Genomic DNA, 27659 nt, shown 5'->3' with positions numbered 1-27659 from the left:
TCTCACCGGGCTCCATGACTAGCTCCTCTCTAGAATCAATATCCTCCTCTGATATCTCTTTTCTTGACCTACACCATTTCTGTGAGTTTGGATAGGTTCTTTTTATCCTGCTCGTCCCTTTCCACCTTCACAATAAAATTACAGGTCATCTTTTTATTGTTGTTTGGTAGTTTCAGTCATTTCTGATTCTTTATGATTCTATTTGGGGTTTTCTTGGCAAAATACTGGAGAGGCTTGCCATTTCCTTCTCCAGCTCATTTTACAGAGGAGAAAACTAAGGCAAACAGGGTTAAGTGACTTTCCTAGAGTCACACAGCTAGGAAATATCTGGGGCCAGATGTGAATCCAGGGAGATGAGTCTTGCTGACTCCAGGCCCGGTACTTGGGGGTAACTGGGGCTGTCACTCTATACCACCTAGCTGCCCCATAGGCTACCATTACCTCTAACAAGAAAGGGAACATATAAAGTTAGAGAACGTGAAAAGGGAGAAATGGAAAAGGCATTTATTAAGCACCTGATCTCTCATAGGCACTATGTTTAACAGATATTGTCTCATTTGAAGTTCACAACTTTATAAGGCAGAAGTTGCTGTGATTCCCATTTTACATTTAAAGAAACTGAGGCAGACTGAAGGTAAGTGACTTCTTAGAGTCACATAGTGAGTAAGGCCCTCCTGTTTGCAGGGCAGGTGCTTTATCCACTACACCACTCAGCTGGCACATCCACTGGGAATCTGAGGGGTAGGGAACACATGGAGAGGACAGATGTGGTCGGGGGTGGGTACACCCTTAGGAAATTTGTGTGGCTACAGCAACTGTGCCACAAGGCTGTGGAGCTAGAGGCATCCTCATTGTCCTCTCCCCTGGGCATCTCCCGTTGCTTCTGGACATGTACAGTGCTGCTCTCTGCTAAAATCCACTGATCCTTGACAGCTCTGTGTGCCCTATTTAGCTATTATGCTTCTTCTTTCCTATGGGGGAGGGAACTACCAGCTCCCTAATGTAGGGAAACATTTAAGTTCTTTAGGTGTAGACCCTGTCTGCAAAATGCAGCCAGTGGGAAAATCCTTGGGGTCTAGAGGGTTTTGAGGGGGGAAGTTGAAACAATCCTTTGAACTTGAAGGGTTGAGTTCAATGGAAAAAACAGTGGGTTTGAAATGAGAAAATGTCAGTTTGAAGCCACTTTTGTGCCTTAGACAAGGCACTTAACTTTTGTGAAACTCAGTTGCCTTGCATGTAAAATGGGAGTTACTCTAATAATCTCTGAAATCCCTCCCAAGTTCTAAATATATGATGCTTTCCATTTATTTCCACTCAGAGTCCTTCATTCTAAACTCTTATCCTATTTAGGGTCCCAGATTCCTTTTCATTATTGTCATATCTCTGGGTCCAAATTCTAGGTCCCCTTTAAATCATCCTGGGACTCCACTGGGAAAAAAAATAAAGCTGAGATGAAAGAAATTTTCTCCATTCTCCATAATACCTCTAGTTGCCGTGCAAATAAATTTCTGTAGAAGAGTGCAACAAAACTGGAAACCTTTGGTCAAAATTGTACTCCCCACAAATTTATGACCCGTGTTTGCATTACCATCATTATCAGCAGAGTTCACATCATCTTAAAATTTATGAATAATAACTCTCTTTAAGGATTACATAATCCACAAGATCCCCAGGAGGCAGCTATAAGCAAACTGGACCGAGAGTCAGGAAGATCTGAATTCAAATACAGTCTTAGATGTTCACTAGTCACAATCTTCTTAAATGTCAGTTTCCTCAACTGTAAAATGGGGTGATTATAATAGTACCGATCTCTTAAGGTTGTTCTGATAATTTTTTAAAAAGAGAATATTTGTAAAATGCTTTTGCAAAACAGAGTGCTACATGGATGCTGACAATTATTAAGGAACATCATTCTCATTTTGCACGTAAAGAAGCTGAGATGAAGAGAAATGAAAGTTCTAGTGCTGTGAGGATTGGAATCCTGTCTTTTGACCCAATAAAAATTGTTTTTTGAAATTCTGAACTTAACAAATATCAACAAATGTGAACATTTCCATGTGCTTAGAAGACCACACACAAAAAAAAAATCTTGTGAATCTCTATTACATTCACAAGGGTTTTTTTTTTAAGTATATGTTAAATTTAACACTAAAGTATCAACTCTGCCCTCTGTGTTTGTGTTCCATTCTGAAGTCTTTGCAGCTCACAGCTGGGAATTTTTAATATTTTATTGAAGCTCTTTTTTTTCCTGGGTTTTTTTTTTTTACATCAATACCATTACTCATATCATCCACCCCCAACATCTTTTCTCTCCTCCCTAAATGGAGACGCCTTGCCTGGGAACAAATAATCACAGTTGAGCAAAACAAATTCATCTCAAAATGGATGTCTCTTCTAGCACCTACTGTCTGCTAGTCTTCTGTGAGGAGGGAGGTGCTCTAGAGTCATGGCTGGTCAAAGTCATTTATCTTTACAATCTTAATGCTGTATTAGTTGCTCTTTTGATTCTATTTTACTTTGCATCATTTCATACAAATTTTCCAGATTTCCCTGAAATCATCTTCTTTGTCATTTCTAAAAAATAAATAGCACAGTAATCCTGTTTGCCTCAGTTTTTTCATGTATAAATTAAGCTAGAGAAGGAACTGGCAAACTACTCCAATATCTTTGCCAAGAGAACCCCAAATGGGGGTCTCTAAGAGTCAGACTGAACAAGAAAAATATTCCGTTATGTTTATATTCCATAATTTGTCCCATTATTTCCCCCTCGATACGTATCCCCTTTGTTTCCAGTTCCTTGCTACAATAAAAACGACTCCTAGAAACATGGGGGGTCTTTTTTGGTGGTTCTTTGATCTTTTGGAGCTATGTGCCTTATACTTGTATCACTGGGTCAAAGTATGCACATAATTGGTTAAAGTCATGAATCGCTTTTCATAACAGCCAGGCCATTTCCAGTTTTAGCCTAAGTGTATCTTTAGGTCTTCATTGCTTTTAGGAAAGATATAGATAAATAAACCTGGGATTGTCCACAAGAGGGCCACGATTTCAAGCTCCAAAACAGTGCCTGTTTTCCCCCAGCATCTCCAACAATGAGCATTCGCCTTTTTTTGGCCGTATTCTTCGATCTGATAGGTTTGCAAAAATTGTTCTCGTCTGAATTTCTCTATCTGAAAATCTTCAAAGACTTCCTGTTGACTTTAGGCTGAAAGGCAAAATCTTTAGCCTTACATATCTGACTTTAGGAAGCTTTCCATATTTTAAAGACTATGAAAAGCTTTTTTGTGATGGTCACATTAGTTCTCCCTACACACCAGGCATGATCCTTTCTACCCGAAGGCCTTTGCACGTCACAGCAGGAACACGTGCTCTTCTTCATGCCCTAGCTTCCTTCAGGACACAGTGAGATGATTCAGACCACTTCCGATGGTCTTGTGATGGAGACAGCCATCTACACCCAGAGGGGAAGACTGAGGGGATTGAGTGTGAATCATCATATAGTATTTTCACCTATTTTGTAACTATTTGCTTGCATTTTGTTTTCTTTCTCCTTTTTTCGCTTTTTGATTTGATTTTTCTTGTGCAGCCTGATAATTGTGGAAATATGTATAGAAAAATTGCACGTTAAAAAAATAAATAACACAGGTCAAGTATTTTCTCCAAAAAATTTAGAGTCCTTAGAGATACCCCTGCCCTGTCCCTGCTTATAAATATACATTTTCTGTTTTGAAACTACTGTGGATTATTTTGTGTATATTTTGTCTAGAGGCAGCTAGGTGACACAATGAATAGAATGACACCCGACGTCACAAAGATCTGGGCTCAAACCAGATATTTACTAACTGTGTTGACACCGGGTGAGTCATTCAACTTCTGTCTCCCTTAGCTTCTTACAAAATAGGGGTAATAAGAACATTCACCTTCCAGGGTTGTTGTGAGGCTCCAATGAGATGATGTTTGTAAAACGCTAATTTTAAAGTACAATTACTGTTACTATTGACATGTCTTGCTCTCAAAGTACAATCTAGTTCCTCAGAAGGAGGGACTGCTTTGTTTTTTCTTTGTGGGGATCTTATACCCAACAACCCTCTCTGTTGCACCTAATAAGATGAAATTTCATATAGTTGTAAAGTCTTGGGACAGCTAGGTGGCACTATCGTGCACAGAGTTCCCCAACTAGAGTCAGGAAAACTCATCTTCCTGAGTTCAAATCTAGCCTCGAACAACCTGGGCAAGTCATTTCCCCCCGTTTGCCTCAGTTTCCTCATCTGTAAAATGAGCCTGAGAAGGAAATGGCCAACCACCCCAGTAAAGAAACCCCAAACAGGATCATGAAGAGTTGGATGCAACTGGAGCAAGTGAACAACAATGAAATTATGTTCCAGGCACTAACTAAGAGTTGAATGTAAGCAAAAACTTCTTACCAATTATGGCTATCCCACACATGGGATGGGGTACCTTAGGCAGCAGAATGTTCCCCTTCCTTGGAGATCTGGGGGCAAAGTTTGGTGGACCATGTCTTGGCTATGATGTAAAGGGGAGTCGTTTCTCATGCATGAGTTAAACTAAATGACTAGAAAGGCAGAGGTCTGAAACCGAAGGACCTGACTTCCGACACTGGACTGTCCCTTAATACTTGTCATTTTACTTTTCTATGCCTCAGTTTCTTCTTCTGTAAAATGAGGGAGTTGAGCTAGATGGCTTCCAAGGTAGCTTCTGGTTCTAACTCTGGCTCTGTGATAAAGGATCCTATAACATGACCAGCTCATTTCCTTCCAGCTATCAGGTCCTGTGGTCTCATGCGCCTAGCCGTGTGTTAGGCTATGCTATAAAGGAGAAAAGGAGAAAAAGAAGACTTTTCCCCTTAAGAAGTTTGAGTGATAATGATTGGAGCAATCATAATGGAGGTGATAATGGTGGAAGGTGATAGTGAAGCGGTAATGATGGCGTGTATTATCAGGATTACAGACTTAGGGCTGGAAAGAACCATCATTTTCCAAACGAGAAAACTGAGCCCCAGGGAAGTTATAAGACTTGTCCCAGGCCATTTAAGGGAGGAAGAGTCTGAGCCAAAATTTGGGCTCACATCATCGGATGGCCAAACCAACGTGATTTCCAGGGCTTCATGCTGCCGTTAAGGTTAGGGACATTCAGAATGAGGCTTCTGAGAGACCACTTTCTGTACGATGTCAGAGGGATCCTTCTCCCAGCCCCTTTTTTTTCTCCTTCATTAAATGACAGGGCTGGATTAGATGACCTTCAAGGTCTCTCCTAGCTCTAGACTTTATGATTCTTTGACCCTCTGTTCCCATGAACATAAGAGATTTGAAGCAGCTCAATACTTTTGGTATCTCCCTAACCTTAAGTATTGGGATTTTCCATTGGAAAAAAATTTTTTAAAGAATAAATATAGGTAGGATGTATGGATTGGCAAGGGAAAGTAAGGGGACAAGAGTTAGGGAGACCTCTGGATGCTCTACCTTAAAAAGGTCATTGGTTATCTGCTTAATAGAATCTCTCTTCTCTTTTCCTTCCCTTTCCTCACCCCTCATTCTTGCTTCCTCCTCCTGTTTCCAATTCTTTCTGCTCCCACCATCACCGTTCTCTCACTTTTATCATCTTATATTTTCCTATCTTCTCTCTGACTTGGCCAAAACCATTGATCCTCTTCACTCCTCTCATATCTGGTTTCATTTCTCCCCTTCTTTCTCCCTCTCTTTTGTCTCCCCGTTATTCCCTGCTGTTCCTGACTTCCAACTTTTCTCTCCCCCTCTACTCTGCTTTCTACCTCATCAAGGTCAAGGTCTGGTTCCAGAATCGCCGCACAAAGCAGAAGAAGGACCAGAGTCGGGACTCAGAGAAACATTCTTCAACTTCCACTTCTGAGGCCTTTGCCACATCCAACATCTTGAGACTGTTGGAGCAGGGACGTCTTCTCTCAGTCCCTGGGGCTTCTAGCCTCCTGGCCCTGACCTCCACCCCACCAGGCTTGACCACCAGCAATGGGGCCACTACTTTGGGGATCTCCCGGAACTCCTCCTCAAACCTCGCTGGCAACAGCCCAACTGCGAGTCCGCCCAAGGCAGGTGCCTCCTTTGGTCTCCTTGGGCCCCAAATGGCCTCAGCCTCAACTTCTCCTCGACTCCCACCCCCACCCCCTCCTCTGTGTTTCACCACAACCTCACTCCTGGACTTGCCCAGCGGGTATGAATTGGGCACTTCGGCCTTTGAGCCCTACAGCCGACTGGAGAGGAAAAACAGTGGCCCCGGCAGCAAGAAGACCAACACAACCTAACCGCCTCCTTCCCCACACTGACACTCCTTCCCCCTCACACCTCCGTGCGTTCCTCCACCCCTTTACTCCAGCCAGGGAGTCAGAAGAGAAAGACTTCCTCCCTCTCCGTCAATCTCTCTCTCCCAGCTGAAAAAAACTCATCAACCAAATATCTGGGCAATTTGTGTGTGTGTGTGTGTGTGTGTGTGTGTGTGTGTGTGTGTGTGTGCTCACTCCAGGGAGTGTGCAAGGGTGTCTCTCACACAAATAAATGGAAAGGCACAAGAGTCGGCGGAGATTTTAAAAATTGCCCTTTCCTTCCCAACAGACTTCCAGTCCCCAGGTCTTCCTTCGACTTTCTCTTATTCTGTCCAGGCCCTGTTAGCGGGAGCCACACGGGGAGCCCAGAAGGCCTCAGTTTGGAAGTAGGGCTAGAACGTTGCTCTTTTTCTGTGCTGGAATAGGGCTTTTGTCCGTTCGGGCCTCTTCTCAACATGTGGAGGCCAAAGCTGGCCTCCCCCATGGAGGATGTGGTTGTAAGCAATCACGTATGAGAGGTTCTTCCTATCCAAAAATGTCCCCCTCGTTTAGGTGCTGCTGTACCTGAAATCCCCTCCCACAATCCCCTTGGATTCTGCTCTTTCTCTCTTAAAATGAGAGAGGTAAAAAGGGAGGCAAGATGGAAAGGAATGCATTCAGTCCCTAAGCTAATGTGGGTGATAAGGGCCATAAAGTGGCAGAAATGGACTCAGAAAGGGGAGGATGGAGGCAATGAGGACAAAATTTGTGAACCTGAAAGTTTTGGCCGAGACCGATTTTGCCATGGTTCCCATATTTGGGGAAATGGACCCATAGTGGGGACCGCTTTCCTGAACCTATGTTTCAACGGGCCCACATCGGGATCCTACAGAAATAAGATTCCTCCCTTTTAGACTTCCATTGTAGCCAGGAGGCCAGGCCCGGCAAAGCCTTCCAAGGGAGCTGATGGTGATAAGTGGGGTGTGGGAAATGGGGGAGGGATGGGGAACGTGGGGAGGGGGACTGCTTCACACGGAAGGATGCAAGAACCAAGAGGAAAAATACAGATGATGTAACCAAAAATAAATCACTAAATTAATCCATGGTAGACCAGGGATCCCGAGAGATCTGTCTCCACCTCAGGGAAAGGGAGAGATTACCACTGTCAACATTCCCTGCCTCTCAGAGTGTCTCTTTATTTAAAGAGAATGTATGTATACATGTTAAAGGGGGAGTCCCAGAAATCCCTGGGGTAAAGATATTGTGTCCTTACTGACCACCATCCCTACGGTCACCTCCCTCCTGATATCCCAGTCATGGTCATCACTATTTCCATCATCACTAACACAATCAGTACCCACACTAACATTATGACGTGTGATCACCAACGCAGCCAGCATCAGCCCCCCCCCAATCACCCCAATCACTACAAATATATTATTACGAGGAATATACCCCTGACATTATCCCTCTCAATATCATCATTACCCTTATCCTTCCCTATACCACCGTTAGCATTATTTTCACTGCCATTGTCACTTTCCTCTGGTACCTACCTTTATCCCTATGATGGTTCTTAACATCATTACCCAGAACACTATCAATATCATTCCTGCCATTATCAATATCCTCGCCACCCACATATCAACAATTCTCGAGGTCAAAATTATCGCCATCACCGCCAGCGCGATGACCACCATTTTTATCGTCACTTCTGGTATCATCATCAATATAGCCTGCTAGTGTCACCAAGGCCAAAGCACACTTTTTTTTGGGGTAGGGCACAGGGAAAGTTAGGAGAAATGAGAAGACAGAACCCTTCGGGTCTGAGAAGGGGATCCGGTATCTACACCTAGAGCCTCAATCCAGTAGAGGAGATCTTGGCTTCTGAGGGATCTAAAAAAGATCTAGTAGAGATCTAAATGGTACCTTAACAACTAAAGAAGATGCCCTTAGACCCAAGGGATCAAGGCTTCTCAAGCAGTGGTTGGAGGCCACATCCTCAGGACTCATCCTTCTCTCCTAAAGGAGGTTGTGGAAACAACCTCCTCACATTCCCCTCCCTACAACTCCTTTTCCCTTTCTCTGGGTGTGTGATTTTAGGAAAATCAGTAACTTAGGGGATTTGACATGATGACCTTTCAGGTGCCTTCCAGGGACCCAGGTATAATCCTGTGATCCCATCCAGAGGGCAGCCCTTGGGGATAGATAGGGTAGGAGTTAGATAGAGGGGAGGAGATGGCCTATTCCCTCAGGGCAGAGAGAATAATAAGGGCCTTCTGCAAGGCTGAGATTTCCTATTTATTGTCAACCAGTGTGGGAAAGAGGAGGAGGAAGGGGCTGAACCAGGCAGGCTGGAGGCAGCCCTGTCCAGCTGCAGCTCAGGCTCTTAGTTGGAGAGCTAACTGCCCAGGCTGCATTCAGCTCCACTGCGAAGGGGAGTCCGGCTGGGAGATGGCCACTAAGGTAGCGTGTAGGCCGGGGGACGTCCTGGGAACCTTCGGAGCGGCGGCGGCAGCTCGGGAGCACGTCCAGGCAGTCACACGGAACTACATCACCCATCCCCGAATCAGTGAGTTATTCCTCCGCGCGTGAAGGGGGACTGGGGAGATGGGGCGCAGAGAGGGGAGAGGGAGGAAGGTTCCTTGCTCTGGGGCATCGGGGGAGGGGGAGACCGCTGGAGGGCCAGCATGCCGCAGTCCTTTAAGGAGCAGACGGGGTGCGGGGTCGTGGGGAGGGATGCCCCTCCTGCCCCCGTGATCCTCCTGTGCGTCTGTCCAGTTCCTGTGCCTGAAATATGAAAGTACTTTGTGGACCTGAGAGGGGCAGGGAACGGAGCTGAGAGCCTGACAGTTTGCCTCGCCGGCGAAGGAAGCGGCTCTTGGGGCCGGCGAGCTCCAGGGCCTCGATTACGGGACACTGGGAAGGGCGTGTGGGGAGGGGAAGCATCCCCAAGTTATCGCTCGCTCCCTCTCCCTCTTCCGTCTGGCTGGCCCTGACCCCGGACCTCCCTCTGTCCTTTCCCCCACCGAATGGCAAGGACTGAGAATAAAGGGAGTGGTCTGTGTCCTCTCTGCTGGGCTCGTACTCTCAACCCTTCCCACCCCACGGCCGCCCCCCCCCCGCCTGCTCCCACCGAAACCATAGCTAGTTCTGGGCTCCCGACAAGCCCTTCAGCTGGGGGACAGCCCTGAGAACCAGGCGTCTGGGGGCCCAAGCGTGTGGGGCGGGCACTGGGGGTACCCGCTGTGCCCATGAGGGAAAGTACCTGGGGGGGACAGGCAAGCAAGCAGCTTGTGTGTCTTTCTGGGGTCCCAGCTCCAGGGATTCGGGGCAGTTAGGATCCTAAAGTCTGGAGAGCAGACAGCCTTTAAGTTCCCCTTTTCCCTTTCCCTCTCCGGGTCTTACACACACACACACACACACACACACACACACTCACTCACACACATAACTTACACATTCACACTCACACTAACACACATACATAACACACTCTTACACACACAACTTACACATACACTCACACTAACACACTCACACAATTTACACACACACTAACACACTCACACATACATAACTTACACACACACACTCACACATAACTTACACTAAACTTACACACCCTAACACACACACACAACTTACACTCACTAACACACACTCACATATAACTTACACACAAGTACACACAACTCACATACACAAACACACATACACACACACACCCCCTACTTGCCCTCACCTTCCCCAAGGTCACACCTGCCCTTTGGCTGGCTTGCAGCGCCTTCTTCCTGGAGACTAAACCGCCCGCGCTAGTCCCTCCCCTCACCCCTTGCGGCTTCAGAACTCCCCGCAGCCGGCTCCGACTACTGAGAGCTGGCCAGAGAGGGACCCACGTAAGATGGCCCCAGGGAGGCAGGAGCTGAGAGATGAGGGGGCGGACTTAGACTCCACTAAATTCAGCAAGTTTTTAGTCAATGTTTCTACGCTCAAGTTCTTGGGCTAAGGACTGGCCATTTGGGGACGAGACAAAGCGCTGTCCCTGCTCTCCCAGACCTTAAGAAGGGGATAAAAATATGAAAGTAAATAACTACGGTCAAAGGCAAAATGTGGGAGAAGCAAAGGAGAGAGATCATATACCATGGCATAAAGGACCATGAGAAATTTGAGAAAGGAGAGACTTAGAGGTCAAGAAGACCTTAAAAATAACCTCTCACCTCCTAGGGAGAGTTTACCAACAACAGACATTTATTCATCACTTATTATACATAGCAGGCACTGTGATGAACGCTGAGGAGACAAGGTAGTAGCTAACATCTGTGAGAATTAATTAACATATTAATTAAGATTTAGAGGTCAAGAAAAACCTTAAAAATAACTCTCACCTCCTAGGGAGTGTTTACCAACAACAGACATTTATTAATCATTTATTATACATAGCAGGCACCGTGATAAATGCTGAGGAGACAAAGTAGTAGCTAGCATTAATAAGAATTAATTAACATCAATAAGAATAGCTAACATTTACATAGAGCCTATAATGTACCAAGCATTTAAAATTTATCTCATTTGAGCCTCCCAACAACCAGGGAGGTAGATGTTATTATTATGCTCGTTTTATAGATGAAGAAACTGAAAACCTTGACCTCAAAAATTCACATTCCATTGGGGGAGACAGCAAGCTATCAGCCATGAACAAACAAGATTCATCTTTTGAACAGGGAAGGGGATCTCCGAGGGAATACTCTAATTCCAGAAAGTGGTAGGAATGAGAATTAGGGTTAGAAAGACTGCTACCAGACACCTATGTTAGGCATGTTCCCACAGAAGCATTAGGGTTAGGAAAATAATATTAAACCAGAAAGGGGAGGGGGGGAGAAAGGGAGAAAAAGGAGGAAAGAGAAAGAGGGAGGGAGAGAAAGGAAGGAAGGAAGGAAGAAGGGAGTGAAAAGAAGGAGAGAGAGAGAGGAAGGGAGGGAGGAAGCAAGGAAGGAAGGAAGGAAGTAGGAAAGAAAGAAGGAAGAAAGGAAGAAGGGAGAAAAGGAATAGAGAAAGGGAGGGAGAGAGAGAGGAAGGAAGGAAGGAAGGAAGGAAGGAAGGAAGGAAGGAAGGAAGGAAGGAAGGAAGATCCCAGTTTGGTTTCAGATACACATTCCAGGAGGAATAGATCTTAGAGGCCATCTGATCTGACTTCCTTGGTTCACAGATTATAGATCTAAAGTGCAGAGAAGGTCCCACTGTCAGTTAGTGGAAGAAGTAGAATTAGGCCTTAAAGCCTTAGGTTCCAGTCCCCGTGCCCTTTACATGCCTCTTATTTTGAGTTACGATCAGGGTGAGTTGGTGTGAGGAGTCCAAAGGAGTACTGTGGTGCTCTAGTTGACTTTGAAAGAAAAGAGAGTTTTTGTTTTGGGATCAGAAAGACCTGGTTCAAATGCTGCTCCACACACTAAGCTCTGGGATTCTGAGTAAATCCCTCCCCACTCTTTAGAGCTCCTTTCCGCCCTCTTGGAAGCAGGGCATTAGACTAGATGGCCTCCAAGGTTCCTGGCAGCTCCAATCTGGAATCTTAGGCTCCGAGGGATAAATGAAGGTGGGACATTGTGTTCTAAGGAAGTGTGTGAGCAAAAGTGCACAGGGACCAGTGAAGCACAGGACAAGCAATGGAGACAAGAATAGTACAATCTGACCAGCAATAGGATTTGTGAGGCAAAGTCAGGTAAGACTAGAAGGGTTGCAGTAGGGATGGCCTTCCCTGTGTATTGGAAGTTTATACCTCCAAGGCAATGGGAGCATGGGTGGTTGCTGAGAGTAGAGGAAGTGTGAGATCTGGGAGGAGGAGTGAATGATAAGAGCATGAAAGGGGCAGATAAAGATGCCCTGGTCTGATGGGGGGGAAAGTGGCCCCTGTCCAGAGGATCACTCAGAAGGAGGGAGGCCCCATCCTTTTAGAGGCTGAATGTCCTGATGAGATCCTGCCCTGCAGTAATTCTGGAGATGGGACAGGGATGACAAAGGACAGAGAAATAAGGACTGAGCTAGAACCACAGACTCTCTTGCTGGGATAGGGGCAGGAAGGTGGCAGGAGGAGCTAAGTGACCAGAAAGTCTGGCAGTCATTGAATCCAGTGTCCAGAACCCATCACTCCCTGGATCCTCCCTCCCAAAAAGAGTGAACAAGGAAAGGTGGCATCCCCCCCACATCCACCTCCTCGGCCCCTTAGCCCCAATGCTCACCTTCAGCTTCACTCACACCCGATCTAACTGGCTTCCTTTGATCACAGCCTCCCTCCCTAACTCAGTTTACTGTCAACAGCCAGGGAAGGGGTTATCCTGATACTGAGGTAAGGTCAGTGCTTTTCCACCCCAGGAAAAGCCAAAGTGTATTCTACTTCCTTGTGCTAGATCTGACTCAGGGATGACATTTGGTGTGACTAACAACAGGTGAGCATGGCCATGCCCCAAGGGGCATTAAAGTATGGCACACAGGTCACTGAGAATTTATACTTATGCGGCACTTGAGGTTTCAAGAGTGCTCTGCTCATGGCGCCCCATAAGGTGGAAGCAAAATGATTATTGTCCCTATTTCTTTTTTTCTTTTTTTTTTGGTCTGGACCTGTGGTTTCATTAGTGTTGGCAACTCATTAGCCATGCAAGGGCAGCTTGGCAGTTTTGTAACTGGCGCGGGCAGTATTTTCTGACACTTTTGTCACAGAAAAGCTTTGCGGCCTGGCACAGTCCAAATTGTGAATTCAAATCCCAGCTCTACCTGTGATGACCTGTGTGATTCTAAGTCAATCACCAAGGTTCCCTCCTGGAGAGAATGGACCCGGTACCTTGGAAGGTATTTCCAGTCTGAGACCTAGAACCCCATGATATCTTGGGTTGAATGTAATTTCTGGGGGGGTGTTAAGTTCTGATTCTGGTAACCTGACCCCTGTTCCTCAGTTAAGTCTAACTGAGCACCAGTAATGGAACTGAACCCTTGATATGGAGCCAGAGGTCCTGACCCTCACCACCAATGCAAGCTGATCCCTCTCGGTTTCTTCATTTGTTAAAAGAACCATTTGGACTAGGAGACGTGTAAGACGCTTTCAAGTCCTCAAGCACAAAACAAGGATATAGGCAGGATGGGGATAATTATCCAGAGTCTTCATGGGGAAACTGAGGCTCAGAGAAATTTCACGAATTTCCCATGGTAAATGTAGGAAATCTCAGAGGTGAAATCAAACTAAAGTGTTTTTGTCTTCAAGTCCAGCATTCTATTCATTAGATCATGTTGTACCTCTTCTAACAACATCATTGCAATATCACAAAACTGTGGGGGAAGAGACAGAGATACACACACAGAGAAAGAGACAAAGATACATGTAGAGAGACAGAGACAGGATGACAGACACAGACACACACAGAAAGAGGAACAGAAAGACAGGGGGAGAGAGACAGAAGGAAGGCAGCCCACAGAACACACAGCCCTGCCCAGACCGGTTCAACACTCCCCTCTACAACCTGACAGTAGCCAGGTAGCCTTAAAGAGCCCAAGGAGGAAGAATCTGCTTCCTCCCAGGTGACTTATGCACTCTGACACAGTTCCAACAATCAGGAGTTTTTCTCTCACATCCACTCCTCTGGAAGTACATCTGCTCATTCATTTACTCAGCATTGATTAACTCCCTTCTATGTGCCAGGTAGTGAGGATACAAAAGCAAAACTGAACACAGAAGTCCTGCCCTCAAAAAGCTTACTTCCTATTGGATCTTTACCCTTTGCTCTTCTGCCCCATAGCACCAAGCCAAGCAACCTGATCCATCTCCCACCTGACAGGCCTTCAGATATTTGAACCCAGTTCTTGTGTCTCTAAGTCTCCCCTTCTCCAGTCTAAACATGCCCTGTTTCTTCAGATGATATCATAGGGCACCTCCTTAAATCTTGCCATGGAGGTTGCATTTCTCCGGATGTTCCCCTGATAAAATGGGCCCAGAATCAAACTCTGCTTCAGCTATGGCCCGACCAGGATGAGTCAAGGGGATGGCGGAAGCTCCCTTATCTCAAACATGGCTTTTCTCTCAGTGCAGCCTGAGGCCCCCACAGCCTTTCTTGTTTACTCATAGACCCAAACTGAGCAAGGTCATCCCCAATACCCCTAGATCTTTAGATGGAAATCTGGTCTCGTCTTCACCATCTTGTTCTCAGCCACGAAGGCTAATGCCTCTCCTTGGGCTTGTTTGGTGTGTTTTTGGAGGATGCCAGGGGGAGAGTACAGTGGGAGAGTAAGGAGCTCCCAATGGGGCACCCCTCAGTCTGAGGACCCCGGGCATCAGCTCCTTCCATGACAACAGCCTCCAGACTCCCTGCTCCCATCTTGCCTTCCCGTATTCTCACTACCTTATCCTAATCCCTTTCCTTCCCTCTCTCTGGCCCCCTGTTCTTCCCCTTTGACCCCTGGCTCTGCCTAGTGTGAAGGACAGGGCACGGCCCTCAGAGGAGGGAGGTGGGAGGAGAAGCCAATTAGGCAGGAGGCTCATTAGGAGAAACACCTTTCACAAAGGGCAGGGGCTGGAGCTGGGAGGAAGTGGGGGGGCACAGGGTCGCCCATGGCTGAAACCCTGAGATCTCTGCAGTCTTGGAGGACTCGGGCTTAGAGGGTCAGATCTCACACACATCAGCTTTTAGAGAGATCAGAGATGGACTATCCAGACATCCAGCACAAGGGCACACTCAGAGAGCAGCAATCGGGATGGCGGGAGGTCAAGAAACGATGTCACAGGAGATCTGCTCAAGGGAAGGGAAATGTTTTCCCTAAAAACAGGCAGTGACAGGATGGGGGGCGTGGGATGGCAATGGTAAGACTTTAAATCTTCAATGTGCTTTCTTGTGAAACGGGGCTAAACTCCTGCTGCTTAGTCCTAGAAGAGAGGACTATAAACAATCAACCATCGAGCATTTATTAAACGTCTGCTGTATTTCAGGCACTATGCGAAGATGGGCTTCCCTCCAGGTGCTTACATCCCATGAGGGGAAGCAATACATGTAAATATAAAAAGATACATACATACATAGATGAATAGATAGATACATAGACAGACATACTGACAGACAGATGACCAGTATATGCTGGGGAAGATTCTTTAAGAGATGCAATTTTCTTTAATGGGAAAGATAAAGTTCTTAGACAAAAGGTCCCCAGGATGAGTTCAAAGGAGCTGATTCTCAGGGAGACTCAAGTTTTTAATAAATTCTTTATGGTAATATATAGCACACGTACAAATGTTATATCTGGTTTTATAAACTATCCATTGTTCATAGATAGTTAACAGCTTTCTTTCTATGTATCTTTCATGTATGTATGCATGCATCTGTCTATCATTTATCTATCTATCAATCATCTATCTATCTAAACTTCCAAACTTCCTAAACTCTCCTCCTGAACTCTCATCCACATGATTCCTTCTAAGATCATTAATTATCAAAATCCTTCTCTTTTTGGACCTTATTTTCCACCTCTGAAAAATAAGTGAATTGAACTAAATGGTTTCAAGATCCCATCCAACTTCCCTCTAAAGCCATAAATAAATATATGGATGAAAAAGCACTTACTATATGTAAAATACTTTGCCAAGTTAAGTAGGAATACAAATAGAAAGTATAAATATCTCTGCCCTTGTGGAGCTCCCATTCTAATAGGAAGAGACAATATAGAGGAGACACCAACTTTAAATCAGATGGAGAGATCCCATGGTCCTTAGAGTGCAACAGTAATGCAGATAGCTATACCTCTTCTTCAATGAAATTTCCATCGACAAAAACACAGCCATTTCTGCTCCTGAATCACTTGACAATGCAAAGTACTTCAGGGGTTAGGAATTTTCTTTTCTGGGAGTTCAGTAGCCACAGCTGCAGAAAAAGATGGCGGCCGGTGTGCAGAACCATGGGGTGTCAGAGAGTACATAACGCCAGGCTGGAAGCTCAGAATGGTTGCTCCCCTCTATGATGGTTCCAAAGACCAGGCTGGTAGGAGGACTCGTTTTCTTGAAGGCGCTGATTGCTATTTCTAGGACTCTTGGGCTTACCTGCCTATTGGTGGTGTTTGGTCTCTGATTAATGGTGGTAGCTAAGGGATATTAATGGTCCCTTCTCAAGAGTTGTTCTTCTCCATGATGGCCGTGGGCACTAAGATGGAAATAGAAACATAGTCTAGAGGGCATAACAATCCCTGGAGCTTTTGGAGTTTGAGTTCTAGCCCTCTCCAGAAAGAGGAAATAGGCAAGATGGAAGCATGGTTGGACCGGCAAAGCCCACGTGCCTCCTACGTCTCCCTCAGGGACACCCTCTTTGATCTGGGACTGACTTAGCCATGCTTTGGGTGAAGATCATTTCCAACATGTGGCAAATTCAAGGCTGATTGTCAGCTAATCAGGAAGTTTCTTGAGCATTAGCCGGGTATAAAATAATCCAACCTCATTCTTAAATGTCACGTGACATTTAAGCAATCCCCCTGCCCGCTCCCCAGCAGTGAGAGGTGGGAAGCTCATCAAGCAACTGGGAAGTAGACAGATGGACCAATGATAGATCGATGGTATAAATAGGTGGAGGCAAACAGATGTAGATAGATAGATGACTGGTAGATAGCTATAGATAGAGACAGATGATAAAGATAGGTCTGTGCAGCATTTATTCCTGGGTGCTAACTGTGCTCTGCCCTAAGGACAAAAACTACAGTCGAATAAGAGAGCCCTGCCCTCAGTGAGCTTATATTCTAATGGGAAAGCAGGATTGCGCCTTCTGCAAAAAGATCTGGTTCTAGGCAAGATAAGGGAAAAGCCCCCATCAGAACTTGATGTGGAAGGGGCAGAATCTAAGGTTTTGGCTGGGGGAGAGGAGGCTGCTGGCTGGAGAGCAGATACCAACCACGGCGTAGACATCCAGGGGACAGATTGCACAGAACCCCTCTCTCCCCTTAAAGCCCTCCCTTTCTGCATCCCAAGAACTGAGAAGTAATAAATGGGTTGAAGTTAAAGAGACTCAGATTTCAGTTCAATAAAAGACCTTCCCAGAGTTCTCAGGGCCATCCAATTCTATCTGACTCAGTCGGCTGCCATTTATTGCACTCTGGGTGTTAGGTGCCAGAGATAGAAAGACAAAAATGAAAAGAACGCCTGTCCTGAAGGAGAAAATACAACGGAAATCACAGGAAGTGACCTGGGAGTGGTCACTTGTGGAGCAGAGTGGAGCAGAGAACGCTACACTTGGAAGACTCAGGAGAAAGTTTGTAGAACAGGTCAGGCTGGAACTGAGCTTTGGATGGAGCCAAGTATGGCCAGAAGGGAGGAGAGGGAGTGTTTTTGGGATGCGGCCCAGTCTGGGCAAAGCCCTGGAGGCAGGAGATGGGGAATGTTGAGCACGGGGAACAGCGTGCAGAGCAATTTGATCGGAAGATAGAATGCATAGAAAAGGTAATAGGAAATAAGCCTGAAAATGCAGGAGGGAGCTGGTGGCCCAAGACACTTTGGGGGAATCAGCACCCACTCACTGGGAGAGCTCAAGGCGTTTGAGCAGAGCAGATTCATAATGGCGGGGAGAGGAGTGAAGAGAACTGGATGACATCTCAGATTCTTTTTTACTTTAGCTGCAGGTACAGTAGGAAGGATCTTGCTTTGACTCTCTGCTCTGTTATCGCACATGTATTCTTGGGCCAAGATTGGGCTAGAGTGGCCTCTGAGGTCCTTCCCAGAATCCTCGGGTTCTGGGCCAAAGGGAAGGAATAAGGAAAAGTGTGGAGAGGGCGAGGGAGAGGCAGGTTTTTCTGGTTTCCTGCAAAGACTGGAACGGGGTTTTTAACAGAACTTGAATCTCGGTTCTTCGAGAGTTCAGGGAATGTCACATCACCTCAAGGATATGCAGAATGGCCACACATGTCTCCATGAAAGGGTGGGGCAGCAGCAGCAATATTCAGCTTCAGGAAACATCTGGGCCAGTCAGCCTGTAGGCTGCATACGTGCTCCTTGGCCTGGGCCATTGGGAGAGAACGGATCCTGAGTGCCAGGCTGAGGCATTTTCCCTTCTCCATCTCTGTGCCTCAGTTTCCCCTACAAAACAAGGAGATTGAACTCAGTGACCTCTGAGATCCCTTTGAGCCCTGATATTTTCTAACTGGGTAATTCCCCCTCTCCTGCCCACCCCAAACCTCTGTGGTATCATCCCCGACCTTCCTCATCCCTCTTCCCTGTTATCACCCTCCCTCCCTCCCTCCTCCCCAGTCCCTCTTCCCCCTGCAATCCCAGCATCTAGAATATGTCCGAGAGGTAACGGAGTCTCCTGTGCCCCCGTCCACCCCACAGCCTCACGCATGGGCGACCCCAGCCTTTCTCTGCCGTCCCCTCACATGATGCTGCAGGTGTGCCCAGTCTGCTGGTCCCCAGGCCCTAATTAGTGGGCTGGTGGGGGATCCCCCGCTGGGCCTTTGACAGGGGAGCCAGCGGGAGGTTGGATAGGGGTAGGGGTTGGGGGTTAGGAGGGGGGGCTTGGCTGGGACTGACAGCCCCGTAAAAACTGTCAGATAACACAATGAGCAGGTTACACAAGAGAAGAAAAGGGGGAGCAGAGCTGGAGGAGCACAGGGGCTCCTTGAGGGAGCGTCTAAAAAGATCTGAGAAGTTCTGCTACAAACAGACTCTACAGAGGTCATTTGAGCCAGCACCCTGCCTCTCTCTTAACCTTACTCCACAAACATGAGCAAGCAGAGTCCATGCTCCTGAAATTCCCTTAGGGAACCACAGTTCTGACAGCCAAATGGGGACCAAGTCTCTGAATTCTACTTCCTTGGTTCCCCACTGGCTCTGGAATTGAAATGCACCGCTCCTGGCCTCAGCTTTCCACCCTAGACAATGGGCAGAACTCTGTCTCACCCCACCCCATCAGCAGACAATGGAAAAATGGAAGAGCTCCTCCCTGTGTCTCAGAAGCTGCTGAGTGGCCAAGACAGACATTTGCCTTGAAGGGTTCGAGGGTTCAGAAATATGAGAAACAATTCAGCAGAGTGAGCTACCGCTACCGGAGTGAGAAAGGAAGGGAAAGCTGACCAAGTAGCCTTGAATGCCAGACTCAGGAGTTTGGTTCTGTTCTTAGGGAAGGAAGAAAACAAGCATTTATCAAGTACCAGGTGCCATACTCAGCACTTTACAAATATGATTTATTTGATCTTCACAACAGCCCCAGGAGAGACTCTCTATTATTACCCCATTTGACATTTGAGGAGACTGAGGCAAGCAGAACTTAAGTGACTCGCTCAAGATCACACCACTAGTGTCCAAAGCCTGCACCCAGGTCATGCAGACCCCAGGTCCTTAGCCCTACCCACTGTGCCACTCAATCTCTCCACCGTGCTGTCCCCTTCTCCCACTGGCAAGTTCCTCCCAGGGCCTCCTTTGGAAGAAAGGGCCTAGGATCGCCATTGTTCTATTCCAGTCCTGGTTCTGATTCTCTTGCCTTGGACACAACTTACCTTGCAGGCTCATTCCCTTTTCAGCTCCCTTATGTGTTGTCTTCCTCTGCCCGAGCGCATGCTCCTGGAGGGTAGGGACTGTCTCTCTCTTAGCTTAAATTTGTATCCCCAAGATACTGGAGATGCTGCTATTTCCTGATCCAACTCATTTGACAGATGAGGAAACTGAGGCAAATAGAATGAAATGACTGGCCCAGGATTACATAGCGACGAAGTGTCTGAGGCCATATTTGAACCCAGGTCTTCCTGACTGCAGCCTCTCTATCCACCCAACAAATGCTCGTTGCTTTCTGGGTAACAGGACCTCTGAGTGATTTCTCCAGATCCCCTTCGATCTGGAAGAAGATGAGACAAAGAAAAGGGTCCTGGGTTTTACCCAGAAGACCAGAGTTCAAATTCTGTTTCTGCTATTTATATGTGATCTTGAGCGCTCCTTATTTCCCTCAGTGAGTTTCTTAGGTCTCTGAGGGAGGTAGGGGGAGGTGGGGGGGGGGGGGGGGGGGGGGGGGGGGGGGGGGGGGGGGTAGAGACCATCATTCTGGGACCCTGAAGCTGAACTACAAAGCTAGGGACTTTTTTGCAAAGGACAGACTTTGCAGTGAGCCCCTAAGCTTCCCTAGCCTCGATCCCCCACAGAAGGAAGCCCCTCCCCCGGGGGGTGGGGGTGGGGGGCCACCGATGGCTGTTTTTTTGTCTTTGTCCTCTGCCCAATCCTTTCTTTTCTCCTCCTTTCCCCCTCCCATGGGAGGTAATAGTGGCTGATTGTCAGGCTTAATGGGGATTTCATGTGACAGGAGCTGTGAAACAGGGGGAGCAGACCAGGCGGGGGTGAAGTTGAAAGACTTTTCTTCTGGGACAAGAATTGGCAATTTCTCTCCCTCTCCGTGGCTTTTCTCTCCCTCCACTCCCTACCCTGCCCCAGCCCACCCACCCTGCATCTTTCCACCCTGGAGTTCAAGGCTTTCTTCTCGCCCAACAGCTTAATGATGATGGCATTGGAAATTTCCCCATGGGCTGGCCCTTGCCTTTCTCTGGCCAGCCCTGAATGAACTTCTCTGCCGTGCTCTGTCTCTCTCCCTGCTCAGAGATGCTGACATCTCTCTCTGGCTCGGGCTCTCCCTGTGTCTCTGGCTCTGGCTCTTTCTCTATGTTTATGTCTATGGCTCTGTGTGTCTCTCCCCCTGCTCAGAAATGCTGACATCTCTCTGTCTCTCTGTCTCTCTCTCTCTCTCTCTCTCTCTCTCTCTCTCTCTCTCTGTCTGTCTGTCTCTGTCTCTGTCTCTCTCTGTATGTGTTTATGTCCATGATTCTGTGACTCTGTTTCTTGTCAGGATTAATGGGAGGCTGTGGTTGTAGTTAAAGGTCAGTCTATGTCCATGCTTAAGACTTGGGCTGGGGACACAATTTTGTGGTTCATACAGTCTAAGTGTGTTTTCAAGGATGATGCTGAGGAGACTCCGAAATCAATGAGAAGACAGAGGCTTGGTCATACAGCTGATGCTGACTAGAGTTTTGTATGCACTAAATAGAGTCATTCTATGGACTAAAGCAGGTATTCTGGTCCACTGTCACAGTGTCTTTGTTTGCAGGCAGGACAATTTGAGAAACAAGGAAACTGAAGCCCCAAAACCACTGGGCCTGCCCAATTTGGGTCCAGAATCTAGATCTGTCTCCTAATCACACATAATTGTAAAATCTCGGCCGTCTAAGGGCTCTCAGAGACCCCCCAGTATGACCCAAACCTAAAAAAGAATCCCTAATATAAAATACCTGACCAGTATTCAACAAGTTCTTGCTCAAATATTTCCACTGATAGGGAACTCGTTACCTCCTCCCATCTCATCAGTCCCTTCAACACCAGGTTCTCCCATGTTCCTTTCAAACTCCTTTTTAAGAAAGATCTTCCCCCATTAGAATATCTTCTCCTTGAAGGAAGAGAGTATCTTGCTTACTCCAGCACTTATCACATAGTAGGGCTTCAATGTCTAATTCTACTTATCTACCTTATCCATCCATCTATTTACCTATTTCTTTCAGTCTATCATTTATCTGTTACCTATATCATCTATCTATTTACCTATTTATCACTCCATAATTCATCTACCTCACCATTTTCTTGTGGTTGTTCGGTTGTATCTGTGGGGTCCAACTCTCCATGACCCCATTTGGGGTTTTCTTGGCAAAGACAGTGGAGAAGTTTGTCCTTTCTTTCTTCAGTTCAATTTTACAGATGAGGAAATATCAATTATTATCTATCTTTCTTCCTATCTATCCGGCTATCTAAACTATCTTGTCTATCTGATCTATTTATCCTTCTGTCATGTCTATCCATAGATTCATCATCCATCCATCCATCCATCCATCCATCTCTATCAGTCTATCATCTATCTATTGTCTATATCATCTACCCTCAACTATAAAATAGTTAAAAGACTACTCCTACTCTCTACACTCCAGGCTTTTGTGAGACTGTAAAGAAATCATTGATACAAAGTGTTTTGAGATTTTAAGTGTCCTCTGTTATTAGTAGGTCCCGGTTTGTGCTGTGATTGATACAAGTAACTCCCAGTGTGGAAACTCCCACTCACTGACCCTGATGTGCAACTTGCTTACAACATATAACGTTAGCAAGTTCTCTGGCAGCACAGAGGGGTTAAGTGATTTGCCCTTGGTCACAAAGTCAGTATACGTCAAAGGCAAGATTTGAACCAAGATTTCTCCAGCTTAGAGGATGCTTCTCTGCCCGTGACACCAGGCTGATTTTCCGTCTGCCATTTTAATCTCATTTTTAGTCCGTTTACCAGCGAGTATTTGTTCAGGGACTGCAGTGTGCCAGGCTCTGCGGCAGGTGCTGGGTATACAAGGCCAGTAGTCAGACGATTGTGAATAAAATGTCCAAGTCCAGTGTCAGAGGCTGAGCAGGGCCGGGTTGAGCTGGGCAGGGCTGGGAGCCTGAGTCATTCCCACAGTGCAGAGAGGAAGGAGGAATTGACTGGAGCTGCTGAGGCTGGAGGGGGCAAGGGAGGGCAAGAGAGGAAGCAACCCCCTGGGGATTAAAAAGCCCTCTCTAATTCTGGAAGTGGTGAGCTGTGAAGGGCCCAGCCAATGAGAGCTATGGGAGGCCTGGTCCCCCTTCCCCCAGCCTCCCGCAGGTGTTCGGGGTGAGGAGGGGCCCTGGTTGGGGGCATGACCCTTACAGCAATGGTGGCTGCCCCTGTCACAGCTAATGGCCTGGATGCACCCGAGCTGTCAGGAGGAGGATGGGCAGGGGATGAAGAACTGAGGGAAGGAGGGGGCTAGAGGAAAGGGGAGGAAGGAAGGGGGGAAAGGGAAAGAAAGGGAAAGTGGGAGGGGAAAGAGAAGGAAGGGAAGGGGGATGACTGAGAAAGGGAAAAAAGGAAGAGAGGAGAGAAAAGAAAAAGGAAAGGAGAGAATAATGGAGGAGAATGGAGAAGGGAAGAGAGGAGAAAAGAGAAATAAGAAGAGGAGAGTAAAAGACATTAAAGAGAGGAGAGGAGAGGGGAAGAGAAGAAAAGACATTAAAGAGAAGAGAAGAGAAAATAATAGAAGAGAAGGGAAGAGAAGAGAAAAGAAGAGGAGAGGAGAGAAGAGGAAAGAAGAGATGAGGAGAGAGGGGGAAGAGGAGAGGAGAGGAGAAGAGAGAAGGCTCTTTTCCCCCAGCCTCCCCAGAACTTTGCTCTGTCATCTTCCCTCTCTTGTGCCTCTTCCTGCCATCTGAATATAAATATGCCTAAATCATCATTCCTTTAAAAGCCTCCCATTAACCATTCTACCCTGAATAACTGTTGTCCCATGATTTAACTAGTCTTTGCAGCTAATCTCGAACAATTTGTCCATACAAATTGTCCATACACTGTCTCCCTCACTACCCAATTTGACCTTAGTCCTTTGCAACTCAACCTTTGACCCCATGATGCTCTGAAAACGGCTCTCTCAGAGATTAGCCGTCACCAAATGGAATGGCCTTTTTTCAGTCCTCATCATCTCCTTGACCTTTCTGAAGGTCACACTATTGATGTAGGAGGTAGAGCATTGAGTCTGGAATCCGAAATATCATTTATATCGACAATAATTTTGATTTTTAAAAGCAAAACAAAAACATCTTGAGATCATGGACATTTCATTTTGTCTTTCTATCTCCACCTGCTAGCATGCTCCCTGGTGCACTAGCCTACTGGTGTGTTGGCTTATTGGTACACAGTGGGCATTTTATAATTGCTCATGGCTTGATTAATTTATACGGTTTTTGAGTCCAATTCATCTATTTTCCCTCTTCTTCCTCAGCCTACAGGACTGTGTGCAGTGTCAATGGACCCTTGGTTGTTCTGGATAATGTAAAGGTAAGAAACAGGGGGAGTGCCCAGAGAAGGAAAATCTGAACCCCAAATTCTCCGTCTCCCCATTCTTTACCCCACCCCCAACACCTGTTCCTGCTTCCACTAAACTCTACCTCCCTATCCCCCAAACCCACAGAGCTACATTCTAAAGAGACGCATCTTTTCTCAGTCTCTGACAAACATAACAAAATCCTTCCCCTCACCCCCCATTTGATGCCAACATAGCAAGTCATGAAGAATAAATCTTCCTAGTGAATAAGTCTCTTACTGCCGAGTAGAAGAGCCCCGGGCTGGGATGGGGGGGAGGGTCAGGATTTCTATTCCCTGCTCTGATACTGAGTCCATAGGCAAGCCTGAGTGGGTCACTTATCCTCTAGAGATCTCCATTTTCTCCCTTGTAAAGTTGAGTCAATATTGACAATCTCCTAGGGCCCTCATGGGGGATTAAGTGAAATAGTGGGTGGGCAAGGCCCCAGCATCATATGTTCAGGTTATTATGGCTATTAGAATGGTCTCTATAGATATGGAATATAAAAGAATAAGGCCACTTGATTTCAGGAACCCTTGACTTAGGAAGCAAATAAGTCTCACCACGAGGCTCATGGGAAATAATCAAATCTCACATGGATAACCCAGCTCCATTGCCCCACTTTTAGCCCTCTCCTGCTAAACTGCTTCCTATATGTTTTTATTTACTTTTCTACGTTCTTATTGTTCCATTGTTTCCTCCCAACACAATGAATGTAAACTTCTTGAGGGCAGGTACTGTCTTCATGAGGCTGCTTCCTCTGAATGTACCAATTAACTGTTAATAAATCAAAAAGCATTTATTGAAAGCCTACGTACTGGGCTCTGTCCTAGACACTAAAAATACAAAGACAAAACTAAGCAGAACCTATCCTCGGCCACCCTACATTCATTATTTATATATATGTGTGTATGTGTGTGTGTGTATATTTGTATGAAATATATATGTATTTTTTTGAAGAATAAATATAAAATAATTGAAAGAAGGCATATGTAGTTGGGGAAATCCAGTAAGGTTCTGAGTAGGAAATAGGAGGGTTCTATGAGATGGAGATGAAGAAAGCATTGGGACCAATCAATGAAAAAACATGGAGACAGATGGTGACATGTTGTCCATGATTGATAAAATGTAGAATGAAGTCTTTCTGGCATAGTAGAAAGTCTCCTAAACTGAGAGGTAAAAGACCCAGGTTCAAGTTCTGTCTGGCTCTGCTCCTAACTAGCTATCTCTTGGGAAAGATGTTTTTTTTCCTCTGTGTCTCAGTTTCCTCTTCTGTAAAATGAGAGGATCAAGACTTGAAGACACAGTTCAGATCTAAAATCCTATGAAATTACACTAAATCAGCTGGAGTTGCGTGTAGGGGAAGGGAACTACAACGCTCATGTGCTGCCATGGAGACTTCCCCATTCAGGCTTCAGAATACATTCATTCCCCTTCATCTCTGTACTCTGGGCTTTTCATGGCTGTCCCCATAGCGCCATCTCCTGACGAGCCCTGCACTGGAGAAAGGGCTCAGTCCTATAAAACATCCCTTTTCTACTGGGGAGAAACGGTCCTAGGGAAGGAAGCGTGCTAAAAATGGTCCTCCCAGCCCCAGCCCCTCCACAAGCTCCGAGCTCTGATGCTGGAGGTAATTAGAGCCTTGATGTCACATCATTTGTCAGTGAAGGGTGATGGAAGAAGCACCAAGTTTTACAGTGAAAAAAACAAGGGCAGGGACAGAGAGAGAAACAGGGACAGACAGAAGAGTCAAAGAGATGGGGAAAGAGAAGAAGACAGGAATAGACAGAGAAAGGAACAGGAAGAGAGATAGGATCATAGAGACAGGAGCAGAGAGATAGGAGGAAGGAAAGAGACAGGGATGGGGGCTGAAGTGGGAATAAGGACAATGAAGAAGATGGGAATGAGCAGAGACGGACAGAAAGACAGGACAAATAGAAACTGGGGATAGAAACTGAGAGGGAGATATAGGGAAGACAGGAATGAACGGAAGAACAAGACAGAGACAGGAGCAAGGAGAGTGATAGAAGGAAGAGAAATGAGAAAGAGGAGGAAGAGAGAGAAACAGGGATAGAGAGAGGAAGAGAAACAAAGAGAGAAAGGGAGAAAAGATAGAGAGGAGAAGGAGAAAAGGGAAGGGAGAGACAGGGACAGAGAGAGACAGCAAGTTTCCCCTCCGTATAGAAGGAGGGGAAACAGGGGAGAGAGACAGAGAAAAAGAGAAGGGAGAGAGAGGGAGAAAAGAGAAGGGAGAGAGAAGAGGGAGGGAGAGGGAGAGAGACAGAGATAGAGGGGAGAAAGGGAGAGAAGGAAAGAATTGGGGTGGGGGAAGACAAAAAGAGAGAAACAGAAATGGAGAAAAATGGGGACAGAAACTGAGGGAGATAAGGACAGGGATGACAAGACTAAGAGAGGAATAGAGAGAAGAACAAGACAGAGACAGGAGCAAGGAGAGTGATAGAAGAAGGAAGGGAAATGAGGATGGAGAGAGGAAAAAAACAGAAAGGAGGAGAGAGGGAGAGGGTGAGAGACAGAGACAGAGAGAAAGAGAGATGAGAGAGGGGGACAGAGAGACAGAGAGATTTAGACAGAGAGAGAGAGAGAGAAAGACAAAGAGGGAGAAAGACAAAGAGAGACAGAGACAGAGAGGGGTGGGTGAGATAGAGATAGAAAAGAGCAAGGAAAGAGATAGGGATATAGAGGCAACAGGACTAGCTGGGGAACCCAAAGTTGGGAAGATGCATACATAAACTGCATCTCAGAAATGTATTAGTTGTGTGGCACTAGAAAAGTCACTTCATTTGTCTCTGCCTCAGTTCCCTCATTTATTAAAAAATAAAAATTAAAAATGAAGGGTTAGACTCAATTCTTAGTTCTCCTTCCAACTGTTAAGTTTGAAATCCTGGTTTGGAAGGTGAGAAAGTGTCGGGTACAGAAGCAGGGAGGGAAACAGGAAGAGGCAGAGAGAGTGATGATAAATAAAGGAGACAAGATAGAGAAAGGGACTGATGGGAGGGGAGCAGGGAGAGGCAAGGGGAGGAAGAGAGCGAGAACCAAGAGTCAGAAAAGTCCTTTCACTTCAGGATCTCTGCCTGGTCCTCTTGTCCCTGATCTCGTCTACCCTCTTGTGGCCAAGAGCAAGACCACTGAGCACAGGGCAAGGAGTGACTAGAATAAACAGCAGCCCCTGGCTTCTTCCAGCCCCGGGCCAAGGGATATGGTTTGAGGAAATCAATGACTCTCCCTCCTACACCCCATCACTATCCTCCCTGCAGCGACAGGACCCGAATCCCTTGGACACCCCCTCGGAACCTCAGCAGGGAGACAAACCCTTCTCACCTCTCCAACATGGGGCTCCCTCGGGGGAACTAGTGCTCCACAGTCATGGCAATCATGACCTCAACCCCCAAACCAGCCATCTTCCTTGCTGTGACCTTGGCACTTCTTTTATAAAATGAAGGAATTACAACCATACATGTGT

The 27659-nt window shown here is 46.4% G+C and overlaps 2 protein-coding genes across 2 annotated transcripts in view; both read left to right on the top strand.

Moving 5' to 3' along the window:
- The window catches only part of VAX2 (ventral anterior homeobox 2), a 32551-nt gene extending 25131 nt beyond the window's left edge, over window positions 1–7420 (top strand). The window contains exon 3 of the mRNA XM_031949732.1: window positions 5798–7420. Coding sequence (XP_031805592.1) covers window positions 5798–6295 — 498 coding nt within the window. The 3' untranslated portion in view covers window positions 6296–7420. The remainder of the gene's footprint in view (window positions 1–5797) is intronic.
- A 1140-nt stretch (window positions 7421–8560) lies between these two features.
- Window positions 8561–27659, top strand: part of ATP6V1B1 (ATPase H+ transporting V1 subunit B1) — a 29362-nt gene continuing 10263 nt past the window's right edge. The window contains exons 1-2 of the mRNA XM_031949731.1: window positions 8561–8864; window positions 24098–24153. Coding sequence (XP_031805591.1) covers window positions 8747–8864; window positions 24098–24153 — 174 coding nt within the window. The 5' untranslated portion in view covers window positions 8561–8746. The remainder of the gene's footprint in view (window positions 8865–24097; window positions 24154–27659) is intronic.

The sequence above is a fragment of the Sarcophilus harrisii genome, chromosome 2, assembly GCF_902635505.1.
Source record: "Sarcophilus harrisii chromosome 2, mSarHar1.11, whole genome shotgun sequence".
Taxonomy (NCBI): Eukaryota; Metazoa; Chordata; class Mammalia; order Dasyuromorphia; family Dasyuridae; genus Sarcophilus; species Sarcophilus harrisii.
Note: the sequence above shows the minus strand (reverse complement) of the source record. Positions and strands in the feature narration are given on the sequence as shown.